At 40.5% G+C, this 19300-nt stretch overlaps 1 protein-coding gene across 7 annotated transcripts in view; it reads left to right on the forward strand.

Moving 5' to 3' along the window:
- The first annotated feature begins 1740 nt into the window (after nt 1–1740).
- The window catches only part of phf14 (PHD finger protein 14), a 149039-nt gene continuing 131479 nt past the window's right edge, over nt 1741–19300 (forward strand). For 5 of the 7 annotated variants that reach the window (XR_009803561.1, XM_061882626.1, XM_061882628.1 and 2 more), the window contains exons 1-4: nt 1742–1975; nt 3871–3981; nt 6157–6887; nt 12212–12344. Coding sequence is in view for 6 of the 7 variants with exons in the window: in XM_061882626.1 (XP_061738610.1) it covers nt 1975; nt 3871–3981; nt 6157–6887; nt 12212–12344 (976 nt within the window). In the remaining variant the exon portion in view is untranslated. Of the gene's footprint in view, nt 1976–2064; nt 2243–3870; nt 3982–6156; nt 6888–12211; nt 12345–19300 lie in introns of those variants that run through there. The other 2 variants (XM_061882630.1, XM_061882627.1) reach the window with 2 other exon arrangements.

Consider the following 19300-nt stretch of genomic DNA (forward strand, 5'->3'; position numbering starts at 1 on the left):
GTCCTTAAAATTCTACACACAATACCCCATTATGAAAAGGTGAACAAGTTGGGGGTTTTTGTCAGAAACTTTTGCAAATTATCCTTTTTTTTCTTGGGAAATTGTGTTGCTGGCATCAAATTCTAAAGTGCATTCATTTTGTCCTTAAAATTCTACACACAATACCCCATTATGAAAAGGTGAACAAGTTGGGTTTTTTTTTTTCAGAAACTTTTGCAAATTATCCTTTTTTTTTCTTGGGAAATTGTGTTGCTGGCATCAAATTCTAAAATTAATTATTAATTGCACCAATTTGTAGCATATTCAACTGAATATGGGTTGAACAATATTTGAAGAATATTTGTGAAATATTTCTTCAAACTTATTATGATTAAAATAAAATAAAAATATTCTGGCAAATCTAGAAAATCTGTAGAATCAAATTTAAATCTAATTTCAAAGTCTTTTGAATTTCTTTTAACATTTTTGTTCTGGAAAATCTAGAAGAAATTTGTCTTTGTCTTAAATATAGCTTGGTCCAATTTGTTATATATTCTAACAAAGTGCAGATTGGATTTTAACCTTTTTAAAACATGTCATCAAAATTCTAAAAATAATCTTAATCAGGAAAAATTAGTAATCAATCAATGATTATTTATATATCCCTAAATCACTAGTGTCTCAAAGGGCTGCACAAACCACTACGACATCCTCGGTAGGCCCACATAAGGGCAAGGAAAAACTCACACCCAGTGGGACGTCGGTGACAATGATGACTATGAGAAACCTTGGAAAGGACTGCGAGCAATGTATGTCGAGCGGGTCTAACATGATACTGTGAAAGTTCAATCCATAGTGGATCCAACACAACCGTGAGAGTCCAGTCAAAAGTGGATCCAACTCAGCAGAGAGAGTCCTGTCTGCAGTGGAACCAGCAGGAAACCATCCCAAGCGGAGGCTTTTTTAAAATTTTTCCACAAAGATTCGAATTAGCTAGTTTTTCTCTTCTTTTTTTCGGTTGAATTGTTGAATTTTAAAGAGTGGAAATTTAAAAGAAACTATGTTTCCAAATTTTATTTTCATTTTTTTTTCCTGTTTTCTCCTCTTTGAAACCGTTCAATTAACCGTTTTCTTTCGTCATTTATTCTCGACAAAAAAACGTCCGTAAAAGGGAAAAAAAAGTACGACGGAAGGACAGACAGGAATACCCATTTTACATATATGTATATATATATATATATATATATTTATATATATAAATATATATATATGTATAAAAAATGTTGTATTGTGTATATAAGAAAGTGTATGTATATATATATGTATATATAAATATATGTATATTTATTTATTAAAGGTAAATTGAGCAAATTGGCTATTTCTGGCAATTTATTTAAGTGTGTATCAAACTGGTAGCCCTTCGCCCGAATCAGTACCCAAGAAGTAGCTCTTGCTTTCAAAAAGGTTGGTGACCCCTGATTACTATAACTATCCATCCATCCATTTTCTACCACTTATTCCCTCTTGGGGTCGCTGGCGCCTATCTCAGCTACAATCGGGCGGAAGGCGGGTTCCACCCTGGACAAGTCGCCACCTCATCGCAGGGCCAATACAGATAGACAGACAACATTCACACACTAGGGACAATTTAGTGTTGCCAATCAACCTATCCCCAGGTGCATGTTTTTGGAAGTGGGAGGGGCCTATCCCCAGGTGCATGTCTTTGTAGGTGGGCGGGGCCTATCCCCAGGTGCATATCTTTGGAAGTGGGAGGAAGCCGGAGTGCAAACTCCACACAGTCCTGGGTACTATAACTACTTTATCGACAAACGCCATTGTGATTGGAGCGCATGCGCACTGTTAGCGTGCTTCCGCGTCGCCGTGGCAACAACATCTGGTTGCCGTGACGTCATCGCCGCCGCGCTCGCCATTGTGTCCACGCGTCGCTGCTGGCGGGATCCCTGCCTGGTCCACGTGGACGTATAGCAGCTGCAAAGTGAGTCCTGCGCGTCTCCGCGTCTCTGCGTGTGCTCGTCGCCTCCCTCCATGACGTGTGTGGTCCCGACATGGCCGCATGACGTCATCTGATGACGTTATTAGCAGCCAGCGGCTCCATTTAGCAGCTAGCGGGCTAGTGGTTAGCATTGTAGCGTCGCTCGTCCGCCAGCCTGCTCGACGTTTATCTTATATGTTTAAATAGTGTGTGTGTGTGCACGCTTGTGTACGCGCACATGCACGCGGAGTACACGCACATGTACACACAGTACGTACTTTACATCAATTGTCTTCAAGCTAGTCAAGGAGCGTTGCTAATGCTAGCCACCATGTTGTTAGCTTGTGTAGCATCATAGCATTGTAGTCCATTTAACAATACTACTAGGTGGCGACTTGTCCAGGGTGTACGCCGACTTCCGCCCGATTGCAGCTGAGATAGGCACCAGCGACCCCAAAGGGAATAAGCGGTAGGAAATGGATGGATATTACTACTTATTGTTTTATTACCACTAGTACTACTTATTGTAGTATTACCACTTGTAATATTTATTGTAGTATTACCACCTGTAATATTTATTGTAGTATTACCACTAGTACTACTTATTGTAGTATTACCATTAGTGCTACTTATTGTAGTATTACCACTAGTACTACTTATTGTTTTATTACCACTAGTACTACTTATTGTAGTATTACCACTTGTAATATTTATTGTAGTATTACCACTAGTACTACTTATTGTAGTATTACCATTAGTGCTACTTATTGTAGTATTACCACTAGTACTACTTATTGTAGTATTACCACTAGTACTACTTATTGTAGTATTACCACTAGCACTACTTATTGTAGTATTACCACTAGTACTACTTTATTGTAGTATTACCTCTAGTGCTACTGATTGTAGTATTACCACTAGCACTACTTATTGTAGTATTACCATTAGTGCTACTTATTGTAGTATTACCACTAGTACTACATATTGTAGTATTACCACTAGTACTACTTATTGTAGTATTACCACTAGTACTACTTACTGTAGTATTACCACTAGTACTACTTATTGTAGTATTACCATTGGTGCTACTTATTGTAGTATTACCACTAGCGCTACTTATTGTAGTATTACCACTTGTAATACTTATTGTAATATTACCACTAGTACTACTTATTGTAGTATTACCATTTGTGCTACTTGTTGTAGTATTACCACTAGCACTACTTATTGTAATAGTACTACTTACTGTAGTATTACCACTATCACTACTTATTGTGGTATTACCACTAGTACTACTTATTGTAGTATTACCACTAGCACTAGTTATTGTAGTATTATCACTAGCACTAGTTATTGTAGTATTATCGCTACTGTTACTTATTGTAGTATTACCACTAGCACTAGTTATTGTAGTATTATCGCTACTGTTACTTATTGTAGTATTACCACTAGCACTAGTTATTGTAGTATTATCGCTACTGTTACTTATTGTAGTATTACCACTAGTACTACTTATTGTAGTATGACCATTAGTACTACTTGCAGTAGTACTAGTGGCTATTTTGAAGAAACTAGAATACAAAACGTGTTTTCAGTTATTTCACCTTTGTTTGTTAAGTACATAACTCCACGTGTTCATTCATAGTTTTTATGTGACTATCTACAATGGAAATAGTCATGAAAATAAAGAAAAGGCATTGAAGTAGAAGGTGTGTCCAAACAACTGTACTGTACATGCATATATATATATATATCCATCCATCTTCTTCCGCTTATCCGAGGTGGGGTTGCGGGGGCAGCAGCCTAAGCAGGGAAGCCCAGACTTCCCTCTCCCCAACTACTTGGTCCAGCTCCTCCCGGGGGAAGTTGCAGGCTAATGTTTTGTGTTTGTGTGATAGTGGAGCGTGCTTCAAAACGTCGTCAGGTGAAACCTCTTGCTGCGTCTCTCCTGGATGCCTTGGACTACGACAGCTCCGATGATAGCGACTTTCAAGTTGGAGATGCCTCAGGTATGCCCAAATGTAATTTAGTTTATAAAACTAGGGAACATGGTGTAGTTGTCTCCATCTGCTGTGCACTAGAACCTCCCACCTGTTCACTTCCATGATTGTCTGCTTTTGAAAGGTGTGCTAAATGTTGCGGCTGTGTCATATACCAACTCTCATATTATTTAAATCAGTTAATAATGTAAACCTTTTACGTATATTGATAACAGCCTTCTTTTATCGGTATCGGATTATATTTTTATTATTTACATTTTTTGAGTAGAACTACATCAGCAGATAAAATATATACAGACTGTGTTTATATTATTCACATGTGAATAATGCTGTATAATAGTCTGTATTTATATTATTCACATGTAAATAATGCTGTATAACAGACTGTATTTATATTATTCACATGTGAATAATGCTGTATAATAGACTATATTATTCACATGTGAATAATGCTGTATAACAGACTGTATTTACATTATTCACATGTGAATAATGCTGTATAATAGACTATATTATTCACATGTGAATAATGCTGTATAATAGACTATATTGTTCACATGTGAATAATGATGTATACTAGACTATATCATTCACATGTGAATAATGCTGTATAATACACTGTTTTTACATTATTCCCATGTGAATAATGCTGTATAATAGACTATTTATATTATTCACATGTGAAAAATGCTGTATAATAGACTCTATTTATATTATTCACATGTGAAAAATGTTGTATAATAGACTGTATTTATTTTATTCACATGTGAATAATGCTATATAATAGACTGTTTTTACATTATTCCCATGTGAATAATGCTGTATAATAGTCTGTATTTATATTATTCCCATGTGACTAATGCTGTACAATAGACTGTATTTATATTATTCACGTGAATAATGCTGTATAATAGACTGTATTTATATTATTCACATGTGAATAATGCTGTATAATAGACTATATTATTCACATGTGAATAATGCTGTATAATAGACTGTATTTATGTTATTCACATGTAAATAATGCTGTATAATAGACATATTATTCACATGTGAATAATGCTGTATAATAAACTGTTTTTACATTATTCACATGTGAATAATGCTGTATAATAGACTGTATTTATATTATTCACATGTGAATAATGCTGTATAATAGACTGTATTTGTATTATTCACATGTGAATTATGCTGTATAATAGACTGTATTTATTTTATTCACATGTGAATAATGCTATATAATAGACTGTATTTATATTATTCACATCTGAAAAATGCTGTATAATAGACTGTATTTATATTATTCACATGTGAATAACGCTGTATGATAGACTGTATTTATAGTATTCACATGTGAATAATGCTGTATGATAGACTATATTTATATTATTCACATGTAAATAATGCTGTATAATACACTGTATTTATATTCTTCGCAAGTGAATAATGCTGTATAATAGACTGTATTCATATTATTCACATGTGAATAATGCTGTATAATAGACTGTATTTATATTCTTTGCAAGTGAATAATGCTGTAAAATAGACTATATTATTCACATCTGAATAATGCTGTATAATAGTCTGTATGTATATTATTCCCATGTAAATAATGCTGTATAATAGACTGTATTTTTATTCTTCGCAAGTGAATAATGCTGTAAAATGGACTATATTATTCATATGTGAATAATGCTGTATAATAGACTGTATTTATATTATTCACATGTGAATAATGCTGTATAATAGACTGTATGCAATCAAACACTTTTATGTTAAAATACTGAACAGATGTTCACCTTATCCCAAAAACATCTGTTCGGTATTTTAACATACTTGTTTGATTGTGAGGCATTAAAAGCCGCAAAATGCAACAGGAGGTCCATCAGACCCAAAAACGCTGGCTCAGTGTGTGTGTGTGTGTGTGTGTGTGTGTGTGTGTGTGTGTGTGTGTGTGTGTGTGTGTGTGTGGTACACAGAGCATCAATTTCCACACTTCTATTAGCACATTGTATATGTAAGATAAATGTGTAGGTGGGTGTGTGGTCATTAAATATGTATTCTTTTTCTTTTAATAAAAAATGAAAACGGGTCCCACAGACCCGAACACCACTTTTTAAAAATGTTGAAGTAGTCGATCAATGACGTGTCCGATGCTAACGCTGAACGTCCACATTGTGGTAGGCTCAGACGGCACCGGCAACGGCAGTGACGAGGACGGTTCTAAAGCCAGCACGGCAGCGTCTGAAAGTGACTCCGACAACGCGGTCTCTGCAGAAGATGCTGTCGATGAGGAGGATTCCAAAGACAACTTTACGGAGGACGAAGACAAGTCCAAACAGCAGAACTCCTCAGACGGCTCCACCAAAGACGCCGCCGTGGCCAGTCCGCCCAAAGGAAGACGAAAGAGCAAGAAGGTCACAGAGTCGGACTCGCAGTCAGCGCAGGACAGCGTCTGCACGTCGGCGTCCGGGCCTGCCGGCGACAACGCGGAGGAACTGCAGGCCGAGCCCAAGAAGTGGAACTTCCGCAGGAACCGCCCGCTGCTGGACTTCACCAGCATGGAGGAGCTGAACGAGATGGACGACTACGACAGCGAGGACGACAATGACTGGAGGCCTACGGCGGGCAAGAAGAAAGGCAAGGCGGGGGCCCAAAAGGGGGGCACGGAGGAAGAGGCCGGCGGCAGCGCCAGCGAGGACGACGACGACGACGATGATGATGATAATGATGACGACGAGGAGGAGGAGGATGATGACGAAGAGGATGAGGACAAGGAAGATGGCGACGAGGAAAACAACAACAGTAGCAGCGAGAGTGACGAGGTGAAGAAGCCCAAGAAAAAAGCAAAGAGCATAAACGCTTTCGATGAGGAATTGACCAATGACAGCATGTCCCAGGGGAAATGTAACGAGGTAATCACTCACTCTTTTCTACTTAGTCCCTTCAACATCACCTTTTCACATCAAACACAGTCTATGACATGGGTGTCAAACTCTGGCCCGCGGGCCAAATCTGGCCCGCCGTGTAATTTAATTTGGCCCAATATAGCATTAGAGCTGGCTCGCCGGTGTTATACAGCGTCTGTGCCGCTGTAACACCGCATTCACCGCTAATACTCATACTTGCCAACCCTCCTACTTTTCCCGGGGCAACCATTCTCCCGAATTTCTACCGATTTCCACCTGGACAACTATATTGGGGGCGTGCATTTAAGGCACTGCCTTTAGCCTTCTCTACAACCTGTCGTCACGTTCGCTTTTCCTCCATACTAACAGCGTGTCACATAATATTTGTGACTTTTACACACACACACACACACACAAGTGAATGCAAGGCATACTTGGTCACCAGCCATACAGGTCACACTGAGGGTGGCCGTATAAACAACTTTTAACACTGTTACAAATATGCGCCACACTGTGAAACCACACCAAACGAGAATGACAAACACATTTCGGGTGAACGTCCGCACCGTAACACAACAGGACAAATACCCAATCCAATCCACTTTATTTATATAGCACATTTAAACAACAATAACGTTTCCAAAGTGCTGCACAGCCATGTTAAAAACAATTGTAAAAAAAATAATAATAATAAATAAAATTAAAAAAGTATATATATATATATATATATATATTATGCTCCACCAATGACTGAATAAAAACAAAAAATTAATAAATATAAAACCAATAAAAACAAATATGATTAAAAACTATTTTAAAGGGTAAAATCAATTAAAAGAGTAAAATAGAAATCAAAGTGTATAAAAAACACAGAGGACCACACAACTCACGTAGTGTTAAAAGCCAAAGAATAAAAGTGGGTCTTAAGACGAGACTTAAAACACTCCACTGTGGAAGCAGTTTGAACATGGAGCGGCAGAGTGTTCCAGAGCTTAGGGCCGACCACAGAGAAGGCCCTGTCTCCCCTGGTCTTAAGTCTGGTCTTGGGCACCACGAGCTGGAACTGGCTCTCGGACCTCAGAGCGCGCGCAGGAATGTAAATTTGGATGAGGTCCGAGAAACCCTTGCAGCACTAACTCTTCCGGGAAAGTTCCAGCAAACTGACCAATAATTAACGTTTTATTCATGCATTTTCTCTCGCTACTTCAAGGCTTGAATGTTTGGTTCATTCATTATTGTTATTTTGTTTTCTAATTTATTATTAGCCTGTGGAAAAAATGTGATATTTACCTCAGAAGATTGCAAATAGAAAAAAAGACATCACATTTTTATTTAAATTGTATTTGATATGCCATTGATATTCTTTTAATTATTATTATTATTATTATTTGAAACTGGATTTTGCATGTCACTAAAGTTATATAAGCCTTGCTTGATCAATATTTAATGCAAAACTTCTTTGGGTCCCTATTAAAAGGTGAACTTGTTCAACCTTGGCCCGCGGCTTTGTTCCGTTTAAAATTTTGGCCCACTCTGTATTTGAGTCCGACACCCCTGGTCTATGACATTACTATTACCACCCAGGTGTTAGAATCATGTGAACAAGTTAAAGTAACAAATTATTCTCTGCATTTGAGCCATCACCCTTAATCACCCCCTGGGAGGTGAGGGGAGCAGTTGGCAGCAGCGGTGGCCGCGCCCGGGAATCATTTTTGGTGGTTTCACCCCCAAATCCGACCCTCGATGCTGAGTGCCAAGCAGTCCCAGTCTGTGGAACGCTCTCCCTGACCACCTGAGGGCACCACAGACTGTGGATGCTTTTAAAAATGGCTTAAAAAACATTCCTTTTAAAAAACAACAACTTTTTTTTTGATATATGCGTGCTAGGGACGGCATGGCGCAGTGGGAGAGTGGCCATGCGCAACCCAAGGGTCCCTGGTTCAATCCCCACCTAGTACCAACCTCGTCATGTTCGTTGTGTCCTGAGCAAGACACTTCACCCTTGCTCCTGATGGGTGCTGGTTAGTGCCTTGCATGGCAGCTCCCTCCATCAGTGTGTGAGTGGGTAAATGTGGAAGTAGTGTCAAAGCGCTTTGAGTACCTTGAAGGTAGAAAAGCACGATACAAGTACAACCCATTTATCATGTATTTATTATTTAGTTGTCGTTTTTATTTTAATTTATTTTTATTATCTTTTTCTATGTGGAGTTTGCATGTTCTCCCCGTGACTGAGTGCATTCCCTCCGGGTACTCCGGCTTCCTCCCACTTCCAAAGACATGCACCTGGGGATAGGTTGATTGGCAACACTAAATGGGCCCTAGTGTGTGAATGTTGTCTGTCTATCTGTGTTGGCCCTGCCATGAGGTGGCGACTTGTCCAGGGTGTACACCGCCTTCCGCCCGAATGCAGCTGAGATAGGCTCCAGCACCCCCTGCAACCCTAAAAGGGACAAGCGGTAGAAAATGGATGGATCTTTTTATTTATAAATGAAGTCCATGCGCAGCTCCTTCTGATCAAAAGCATCGATAACTTGTTTATAGAAGTCTTCCTTATCTTTCTTCAGTTTTAAAAGTCTCTCTGTCTCGATGGAGATCCTCCTTTATTACCTCCTGCTTCGATTGAAAGTCCAGTTTAGAAAACTGTTTTATTTTAGATATGTAATCCTCCATGTTAAAAGTGCAAGCGAGAGGAAAAAATAAACGGTCGCTGCTCACTCTTGCTGCTTGTTGTCACTTCTTCTGCAGCCGAGTAGTCGCAAGAAGGATCACTAGCGCCCTCTACCACCAGGAGGTGGGAGTCATTTAATGACTAATATTTGACACACGCAGCTATGGTATATTAATAAAACATAGCTGCTTACTGTTCTTTTTAGCATATTCAATAGCTTGGACCTTGAATCCTACTGAATAGCTCTTAATCTTCTTCCCTTTATGCGATTTCAAATGATTGAAATCAGCCTCCTCCATTTTGAAAATGATGACAGGTGAAGTGTCACTCGTGACGTGACGAGTTTGACCCGGTGGAAATTTTAGGCATATGCTAATTATTTGCTGAAACGAGTTTGACCCGGCGGAAATTCTAGACATGCGCTAATAAAAAGAATATTTTGCGAAACTAGTTTTACCCGGCGTTAATCCTGAGCCGGGGCTAATGCTAAGCATGCGCTAATTATTTTGGAAACGAGTTTGACCCAACAGTAATTCTAGGCAGGCCATACTATATTCCCGGCGGCAATTCAAGGAAATACGGTATGTCATTTTCAGACTTCTACAAGAAGTTTTGTAGCAACACTGATAAAGTGGGCACCCCAACACTAAAATACATCTGGCTTGCACTGGAGCTTCTTGGAATTCCCAGGAGCAGCCTCATACAACCATTATAAGCATATTGTTTATTCATTTTAGTGTATTTTTTTTTTAACTTGGTTGAAAGATTTTAGTGTGTATAAGTACTTTTTGAGCACATTTAACAATGCCACTGCCATAACGGCAACGGTGATAATTTTGCTCACACAACCGGTGATATAAAATTCATATACCGTTACATCCCTAGCGCAGAGTTTGACGGTGTGCTGAAAAGCCTCATCGGGTAAACCGTGCATGGACAGTGCTTGATTGATCCATGAAGGAAGGAGACAGATATGGAGTGGTTCATTGTTGTGTGTGCGTTCTATGAACAAACAATAAAGTTAAACGATCCTCTGACTGAAATCTGTCTCGAGTGTGTCAACTCTGAAGTAATCGTTTGAAACAGTCCTTGTTAACAACAAACTTGCAAAAGGTTCATTAACCCTTGTGTAATGTTCATATTGTTGTTACTACATTATGAACGTTGCACGGAAAATTTATCTGCCAGTTTCTGCATCCCACGGGGATTATTATTTTGTGTTTGTGCACCTGCGGTTCCCACACAAGGTTGCAACATTGTTTGTCAACACTGTCTGCTCTCATTTTCTCGCACATTTGACCCTCTGATGTTCTGTGTACCCTACTGTCCTCCTCCTGTCTCGGCCTGGTGCGTGCGTGTGTGTGTGTGTGTGATATACAGAACATCAATTTCCACACTACTATTAGCCCCGGGTCCAGTGGACCCGGACATCTTATACGTAAAAGTAAGGGTTGTAACGGTACACAAAAATTTCGGTTCGGTACGTACCTCGGTTTAGAGGTCACGGTTCGGTTCATGTTCGGTACAGTAAGAAAACAACAAAATATTAATTTTTTGGGTTATTTATTTTTTCCAAATTTGTAAACAATGGCATAACATACATATACACACAGGGTCCATTGCCAGGTTTATTGTGGTCAACATATATAAATTAAAAACTAAATAAGATAAGGCTCAGAATGGTTTCTTAACAAAACGTTTCTACATTTAACATGCTTTTTTTGATTGATTGAGACTTTTAAATATAATAAATAAATAAAATAGCTTTGAGTTCGGTAAGCACAACCAAAATGATTGATTGATACTTTTATTAGTATATTGGACAGTACTGTACATATTCCCTACAATTGACCACTAAATGGAAACACCCCAATAAGTTTTTCAACTTGTTTTAAGTCAAGGTCCACGTTAATCAACATTAAACTGCCTCCAGTTGTTGCTCAGATGAAATAAAATAACAAAACTTTTCTTCTACATATAAAAAGTGCAACATTAAACAGTGTCAAGTCAACTCAGCCTCAGATTAACTCCCCCCCCACCTCTGCCCATCCCACTCATCCCAGCCTGGCTAACTTGGCTGTAAGAGGATATGAGTTTGTTTTTCCACCATAGAAGTGGGTCAAAATCTAGTTTTAATGCAATACAGCAACCCCCCAGCGACCCCGAACGGGACAAGCGGTAGTAAATGGATGGATGGATGGTCTTGAATGTGCTGCTATAAAAACATTTATTATTGCTTTAGCCCTGCCTTGCTGGCCGAGAAGAGGCTGCCTGAATTCGGTGTTTGCACCACCCTCCTCTTTCTCTTCCTTAATGGGTCAAATGCAGAGAATAATTCTGTGTGTGTGTGACAATCATTGGTACTTTAACTTTAACTTTAAAGCGAGGTTGACTTGGGGGTGGTGCCGCTTCAAAGGGGTTAGCATGTTTGACATGTTGGCAGAAGCATACCATACTGCTGCTGAACCTTCGTCCTCCATTGTTGTATCGCACCGCGAAGCCGAAGTGTTCCCAAAGGGGAGATGTTAACAAGGCAGGAGGGTCTTCCAACTCTGGCTTTTGCATGTCGTCCTAGCCCGGTCGCTGCTAGCCTGCCTCGCCCTGCATTGTTAACACAACTACCAATGATGAGCTCGACATTCCTCCTCTTTTTCTCCCTCAGGATGCCTTGCTGGATCGATCCCAGACGTGGAGCACTCGGCACATCCTTATCTGCTGCGTGTGCCTCGGAGACAGCAGCGGGGACGCAGACGAGATCATTCAGTGCGACAACTGTGGCGTCACCGTGCACGAAGGTATGCCACGGTTACTTCCGCCTCGTTACCACGTTCGAACACGGAACCATGAGAGCTCTCCGATCCCTGATGCAATACGACTAAAAGAAAACGGTGGGCTCGGGTCAGAGAGAGTGGAAAATGATATCATCTTGTGCATAGCTCATATGTTAAGTTTATTTAAAAGTACTAATTCAAATATGTTTCAGGGTGGCAGCTAGAAGCAAGATTGGCACCATAAGTGGGCGAGTGTGGCTTTATAAACATTGACATTATTTCCATAAACTTACAGTAGGGCTAAAGTCAAGTGCATAGTGATCCAGATAACTACAAGTATCTCTGACTTTGCCTGTACCCACTAATCAATCAATCAAAGTTTACTTATATAGCCCTAAATCACAAGTGTCTCAAAGGGCTGCACAAGCCACAACCAGATCCTCGGCTCAGGTCCCACATCGGCCCAAGAAAAATCTCAACCCAATGGGATAACAATGAGAAACCTTGGAAGGGACAGCAGATGTGGGGACCCCAACTCCTGGGTGACCGGTGCAATGGATCTCGAGTGGATCTAGCATAATAGTGTGAGAGTCCAGTCCATAGTGGATCTAGCATATTAGTGTGAGAGTCCAGTTCATAGTGGATCTAGCATAATAGTGTGAGAGTCCAGTTCATAGTGGATCTAACATAATAGTGTGAGAGTCCAGTCCACAGTGGATCTAACATAATAGTGTGAGAGTCCAGTCCATAGTGGATCTAACATAATAGGGTGAGAGTCCAGTCCATAGTGGATCTAACATAATAGTGTGAGAGTCCAGTTCATAGTGGATCTAACATAATAGTGTGAGAGTCCAGTCCATAGTGGATCTAACATAATAGTGTGAGAGTCCAGTCCATAGTGGATCTAACATAGTGTGAGAGTCCAGTCCATAGTGGATCTAACATAGTGTGAGAGTCCAGTCCATAGTGGATCTAACACAATAGTGAGAGTCCAGTCCATAGTGGATCTAACATAATATTGTGAGAGTCCAGGCCATAGTGGATCTAGCATAATATCGTGAGAGTCCAGTCCATAGTGGATCTAACATAATAGTGTGAGAGTCCAGTTCATAGTGGATCTAACATAATAGTGTGAGAGTCCAGTCCACAGTGGATCTAACATAATAGTGTGAGAGTCCAGTCCATAGTGGATCTAACATAATAGTGTGAGAGTCCAGTCCATAGTGGATCTAGCATATTAGTGTGAGAGTCCAGTCCATAGTGGATCTAACAAAAGAGTGAGAGTCCAGTCCATAGTGGATCTAACATAATAGTGTGAGAGTCCAGTCCATAGTGGATCCAACATAATAGTGTGAGAGTCCAGTCCATAGTGGATCTAACATAATAGTGTGAGAGTCCAGTCCATAGTGGATCTAACATAATAGTGTGACAGTCCAGTCCATAGTGGATCTAACATAATATTGTGAGAGTCCAGTCCATAGTGGATCTAGCATAATAGTGTAACAGTCCAGTCCATAGTGGATCTAACATAATATTGTGAGAGTCCAGTCCATAGTGGATCTAACATAATAGTGTGAGAGTCCAGTCCATAGTGGATCTAACATAATAGTGAGAGTCCAGTACATAGTGAATTTAACATAATAGTGTAAGAGTCCAGTCCGCAGTGGATCTAACAAAAGAGTGAGAGTCCAGTCCATAGTGGATCTAACATAATAGTGTGAGATTCCAGTCCATAGTGGATCTAACATAATAGTGTGAGAGTCCAGTCCATAGTGGATCTAACATAATATCGTGAGAGTCCAGTCCATTGTGGATCTAACATAATAGTGAGAGTCCAGTCCATAGTGGATCTAGCATAATAGTGTGAGAGTCCAGTCCATAGTGAATTTAACATAATAGTGTGAGAGTCCAGTCCGCAGTAGATCTAACATAATATAGTGAGAGTCCAGTCCATAGTTGGTGCAAGGACAGTTTAGAATTACTTCCACTTGGTTCACCATTTTCCCAAACGGTAGCAAATGTAACATGTTTTCTTTGGCATCCAATTACATGTGCTGCTGTTCATTTTTAGTCCTTAATGTCAGTCTTGTTGCCTGGATCTTTCCAAGGACTTACTTTAGGTGCTGGACATGTTCCGCCCAGGTTCTGCTGAAGATCACAACATAATCAAGATATGCTGAATTTTACTGCTCACAATCTTGAAGGACATTGTCCATCAATCTTTGAAAAGTTGGTGCTCCCTGTGTTCCTAAGTGGAACATCGGAGATAGTCTGTCTTGCGTACACACACCCTTTTTCACGGCAAAGTAGAGATGTATCAAAACTAGGGGTGGGCAACGATTAAAATTTTTAATCGAAGTTAATCGCACTATTTCTCTGATTAATCGCGATTAACTGCATTGTATACGCAAAGCCCAATAATGAATTCAAAAGTAGTGTGTAGTGCACCTTTTATTGGAATATTCTCCCACATGAACAAAAGCGCCAAAACATTTGTTGTGCAAACACAATTTAAATCAGTCCTTGTTAAACAGTAGCAGTTAAATAGCATATTTTATGAAAATCAACTCCAAAAATGTAAATACAAACATTTAAGCTTATTGCCACTGCCAGGGTATTTAAGTTATCCTGTTTGTTATGGAAAATAAATATAATCTACATACAAATCTCTGAGCCACAATCATAACATCTGAACAGGCAATTTCTGAGGTAACAGCAGAAACATTTTTTTTTATCAGGGGGGCTGTTTTAGGGAATTTTTGATCAAATTATCCTTACTAGCAATATTAATAATGTTGTGTTTATTCTGCGTAGTGCACTTAAAATAATTATGACCATATCTAGGAATTGATATGATGGGAATTTTCCGATTGTTTGCTTGGTGCTTTGATAAACTGAACGCATCATATACATGGTACTATATTGTGATGTTATGAGCCAGGGAATAAAAGGACTACCCTGCCCAGCATGCAACAGGAGTGACGAGCATGCGCGGTAGCCCGGTATAGGTTGTGTCGCCATGACGGCATCTTGTATGTTTGGACAATAAGCTGGACTGGACTGTTAACACGGACCACAAGTACAAGAAAGGACAGAGCAGGCTGTACTTCCTCAGGAGACTGCACTCCTTCAACATTTGTAGAAAACTCCTGTGGATGTACTACCATTCTGTGGTTGCCAGTGTTCTGTTCTACATGGTAGTGTGCTGGGGGGGGGCAGTACATCTAAGAAGGACAGCTCCAGACTTGAGAAACTGATCAGGCGGGCCGGTTCTACAATCGGAATGAAACTGGACTCACTGGTGACGGTGGCAGAGAAGAGGACTGTTGACAAACTAGTGAGCATCCTGGATGATGCCAGTCACCCTCTGCATACTTTTAGTATCAGTAGCCAGGGGAGCCTGTTCAGTGCTAGACTGCTTCATCCCAAGTGCAGGACTAATAGACTCAAAAACTCCTTTGTCCCACACGCCATTAGACTGTACAACTCCTCTCTGGGACGGGGGACGGGGGGTATTAGGATGACAGGGGATGCAAAACATTAACAGTGCAATACGTTTTCATAACATGGTCACTACTGCCTACTTTGTCTTGTTATATTCTTATTTTACTGTTATATTGTTATTCCCATTGTTTTTATTCTTTTTGTAATATTTCTCTATTTTGTTTCCTTTTAAACCCCCATTATTTACTTTTTACTTCTTTTTAAATTGATCTCAACTCTGTACACTGCTGCTGGAATTTTAATTTTCCTGAAGGAATCAATAAAGTACTATCTACCTATCTATATGCACGCTCCGAAAGCAAACGTTAAGAACTCAGCCAACACTCCTGGTCTGCATTATTCATAAATAGACAGACAACACATATACTCCGCTGCTTCACAGGCCGCTGGATGTAGCCGGCAAAGTATTCCCATGCTAGCTAGCCGGTCTAGCAAGCACGCCTCATTCAGTCCAAAACGGCCCGATCTATCCACATCCAGAATTGTCTGGCGGTCGTAAGTGATCCCGGAGTGACCACACTGTAAACCAGCCATGAAATTCGCAGAATTGTCCGGTATTTTTGCCAAATGTTCCATCTTTACCAAGAGCCCCTCCACGCCATCTTGTTAAGAAAAGGCGTTAACAAAATAAAAGCATGTAAACAACATACGCAAATGTGCGATAAAATAATTGTCGGCGTTAATAGATTGATGAGTTAACTCGTAATTAACGCATTAATTTGCCCACCCCTAATCAAAACTGACGTAGACATCAAAGGAGGGACACGCAGAGCCTGTTGCAGCGATTATCTTTTCAAACGCTCTTCTGTTTTGGCGATGAACATCCATCTTCTTCATCTTTTTCCTGAAGCCCGGCAATTTTTTTTCTGTTCAGATCTGGGAGACACGGCAGTGGCAGTCAGACCGTGCCGAGCTGAAGCACATTGGCTATTTTCAATATGATTTGCATATTTATCAGGCGGTCTGGTCCGGGCGTGCCAAGCCGCTTATGCGCCTGTGGCCGCTTTTTCTGGATTCGATGGTATGTCCGTTTATGTTTGGAAAGCCAAGCAACTGTTGTTACATGAGGGGCCAGGTTTTTGATGATGGGTCACGGTCTGATGGAAGTTGCTTGTGAAACAGCGGCATCCGTTTGAAGGTGAAGTTTGTGCTCTGGTCTGTTAGGATCATAGAGTTCAGGATTTTTAACCTGTGCACTTGGAAGGGGAGCACTCGTTAGGCCACTTTCTCAATAACGGATGGGAGCACAGAAGCTACAGAAGCAAAAATGTTCTGGAGCAAGAGGAGAAGACTAAAGTTTTATTTGAATTTTTGGAATGAGCCTTAAAAAAAATACCATTTATCAATACAATTAATTTATCGCCCATGTCCAAGTACCGTATTTTTCAGATTATAAATCGCTCCAGAGTATACGTCGCAACGGCTGAAAATGCATAATTAAGAAGGAAAAAAGTTCCGCCCGGAGTTCCTTAAGGCTCTGGATGCTGTGGGGCTGTCTTGGTTGACAAAACTCTACAGCAATGGTTCCCAAACTTTTGCAGGCTGGCGCCCCCTTGGCTCCCCAGTGAATTCCTAGCGCCCAAGGAAGAAGGAGCTGAGCCGGAAGGCAAAGCTCTCAATTTACTGGTCGATCTACGTTCCCATCCTCACCTATGGTCATGAGCTTTGGGTCATGACCGAAAGGATAAGATCACGGGTACAAGCGGCCCAAATGAGTTTCCTCCGCCGTGTGGCGGGTCTCTCCCTTAGAGATAGGGTGAGAACTCTGTCATCCGGGAGGAACTTAAAGTAAAGCCGCTGCTCCTCCACATCGAGAGGAGCCAGATGAGGTGGTTCGAGCATCTGGTCAGGATGCCACCCGAACGCCTCCCTAGGGAGGTGTTTAGGGCACGTCTAGCCGGTAGGAGGCCACGGGGAAGACCCAGGACACGTTGGGAAGACTATGTCTCCCAGCTGGCCTGGGAACGCCTCGGAATCCCCTGGGAAGAGCTAGACGAAGTGGCTGGGGAGAGGGAAGTCTGGGTTTCCCTGCTTAGGCTGCTGCCCCCGCGACCCGACCTCGGATAAGCGGAAGATGATGGATGGATGGAAGGAGGAAAAAAACATAACAGCATAGGGAAACCTGGGCAATATTGGGGTCAACATCTTTGTGGACACCAAGACCTTGGGTAGGTTGCTCCTACTGTATTTACCCCTGTGAGGTGTGGGATGTAAAGATGGTGGCTTCTCTCACCAGTAGCTGTTCTTGGTCTTCTTAGGCATGCGTGTCAGTGGTGGCTCCAGGCATCCTAAGTGGTAGTAGAGTTTGCAGGTGTCACACAGCACCAGCAGATGCTGGTCTTGGTTCTTCTTACAGATGCCACAGCTGCCGAAACACAGATGATGTGTGTGAGGAACATCTGTTGACGTCAAACTCATTCACCCCTCGTTGATCACGTTGCATTTGCACAGGGGCATCAAGGAAGGAAAACCTTCTCAAAACACGCCCGGCAACCTATAAACCCTTTTTTTTAGCCTGCTACTGTTTGGAAATGAAAGTCATTTAATCATTTGGTATTTCAGATGATGATGATTATTTTCATCCGTTTACTGCTTCGTTGTCCACTGTTTATTTTGTAACTGTCGATTTAGGCAAATAATTTTGATCTTTATTGCTTTTTGATGATGTTCTGGTTGGATGAATGCGACCTAAGTGCGGGAGCGTTCACTTTGAGGACGGATCGCATGTGCAGTACAGGCCAAAATTTTGGACACACCTTCTCATTCAATGTGTTTTCTTTGTTTTCACGTCTACCGTATTTTTCAGAGTATAAGTCACTCCCGAGTATAAGTCGCACCTGCCGTATATAAGTCGCACTGGAGTATAAGTCGCATTTTTTGGTGAAATTTATTTGATAAAACCCAACAGCAAGAATAGACATTTGAAAGGCAATTTAAAATAAATAAAGAATAGTGAACAACAGGCTGAATAAGTGTAGGTTATATGAGGCATAAATAAGCAACTGCTATGTTAACCTAACATATTATGGTAAGAGTCATTCAAATAACTAGAACATATAGAACATGCTATACCTTTACCAAACTATCTCTCACTCCTAATCCATAAATCCCATGAAATCTTATACGTCTAGTCTCTTACGTCAATGAGATAAATAATATTACTTGATATTTTACGGTAATGTGTTAATAATTTCACACTTAAGTCGCTCCTGAGTATAAGTCGCACCTGCCGTATATAAGTCGCACCGGAGTATAAGTCGCATTTTTTGGGTGAAATTTATTTGATAAAAGCCAACAGCAAGAATAGACATTTGAAAGGCAATTTAAACTAAATAAAGAATAGTGAACAACAGGCTGAATAAGTTTAGGTTATATGAGGCATAAAGAAGCAACTGCTATGTTAACCTAACATATTATGGTAAGAGTCATTCAAATAACTAGAACATATAGAACATGCTATACCTTTACCAAACTAT

Source organism: Nerophis ophidion, linkage group LG21 (assembly GCF_033978795.1).
Source record: "Nerophis ophidion isolate RoL-2023_Sa linkage group LG21, RoL_Noph_v1.0, whole genome shotgun sequence".
Taxonomy (NCBI): Eukaryota; Metazoa; Chordata; class Actinopteri; order Syngnathiformes; family Syngnathidae; genus Nerophis; species Nerophis ophidion.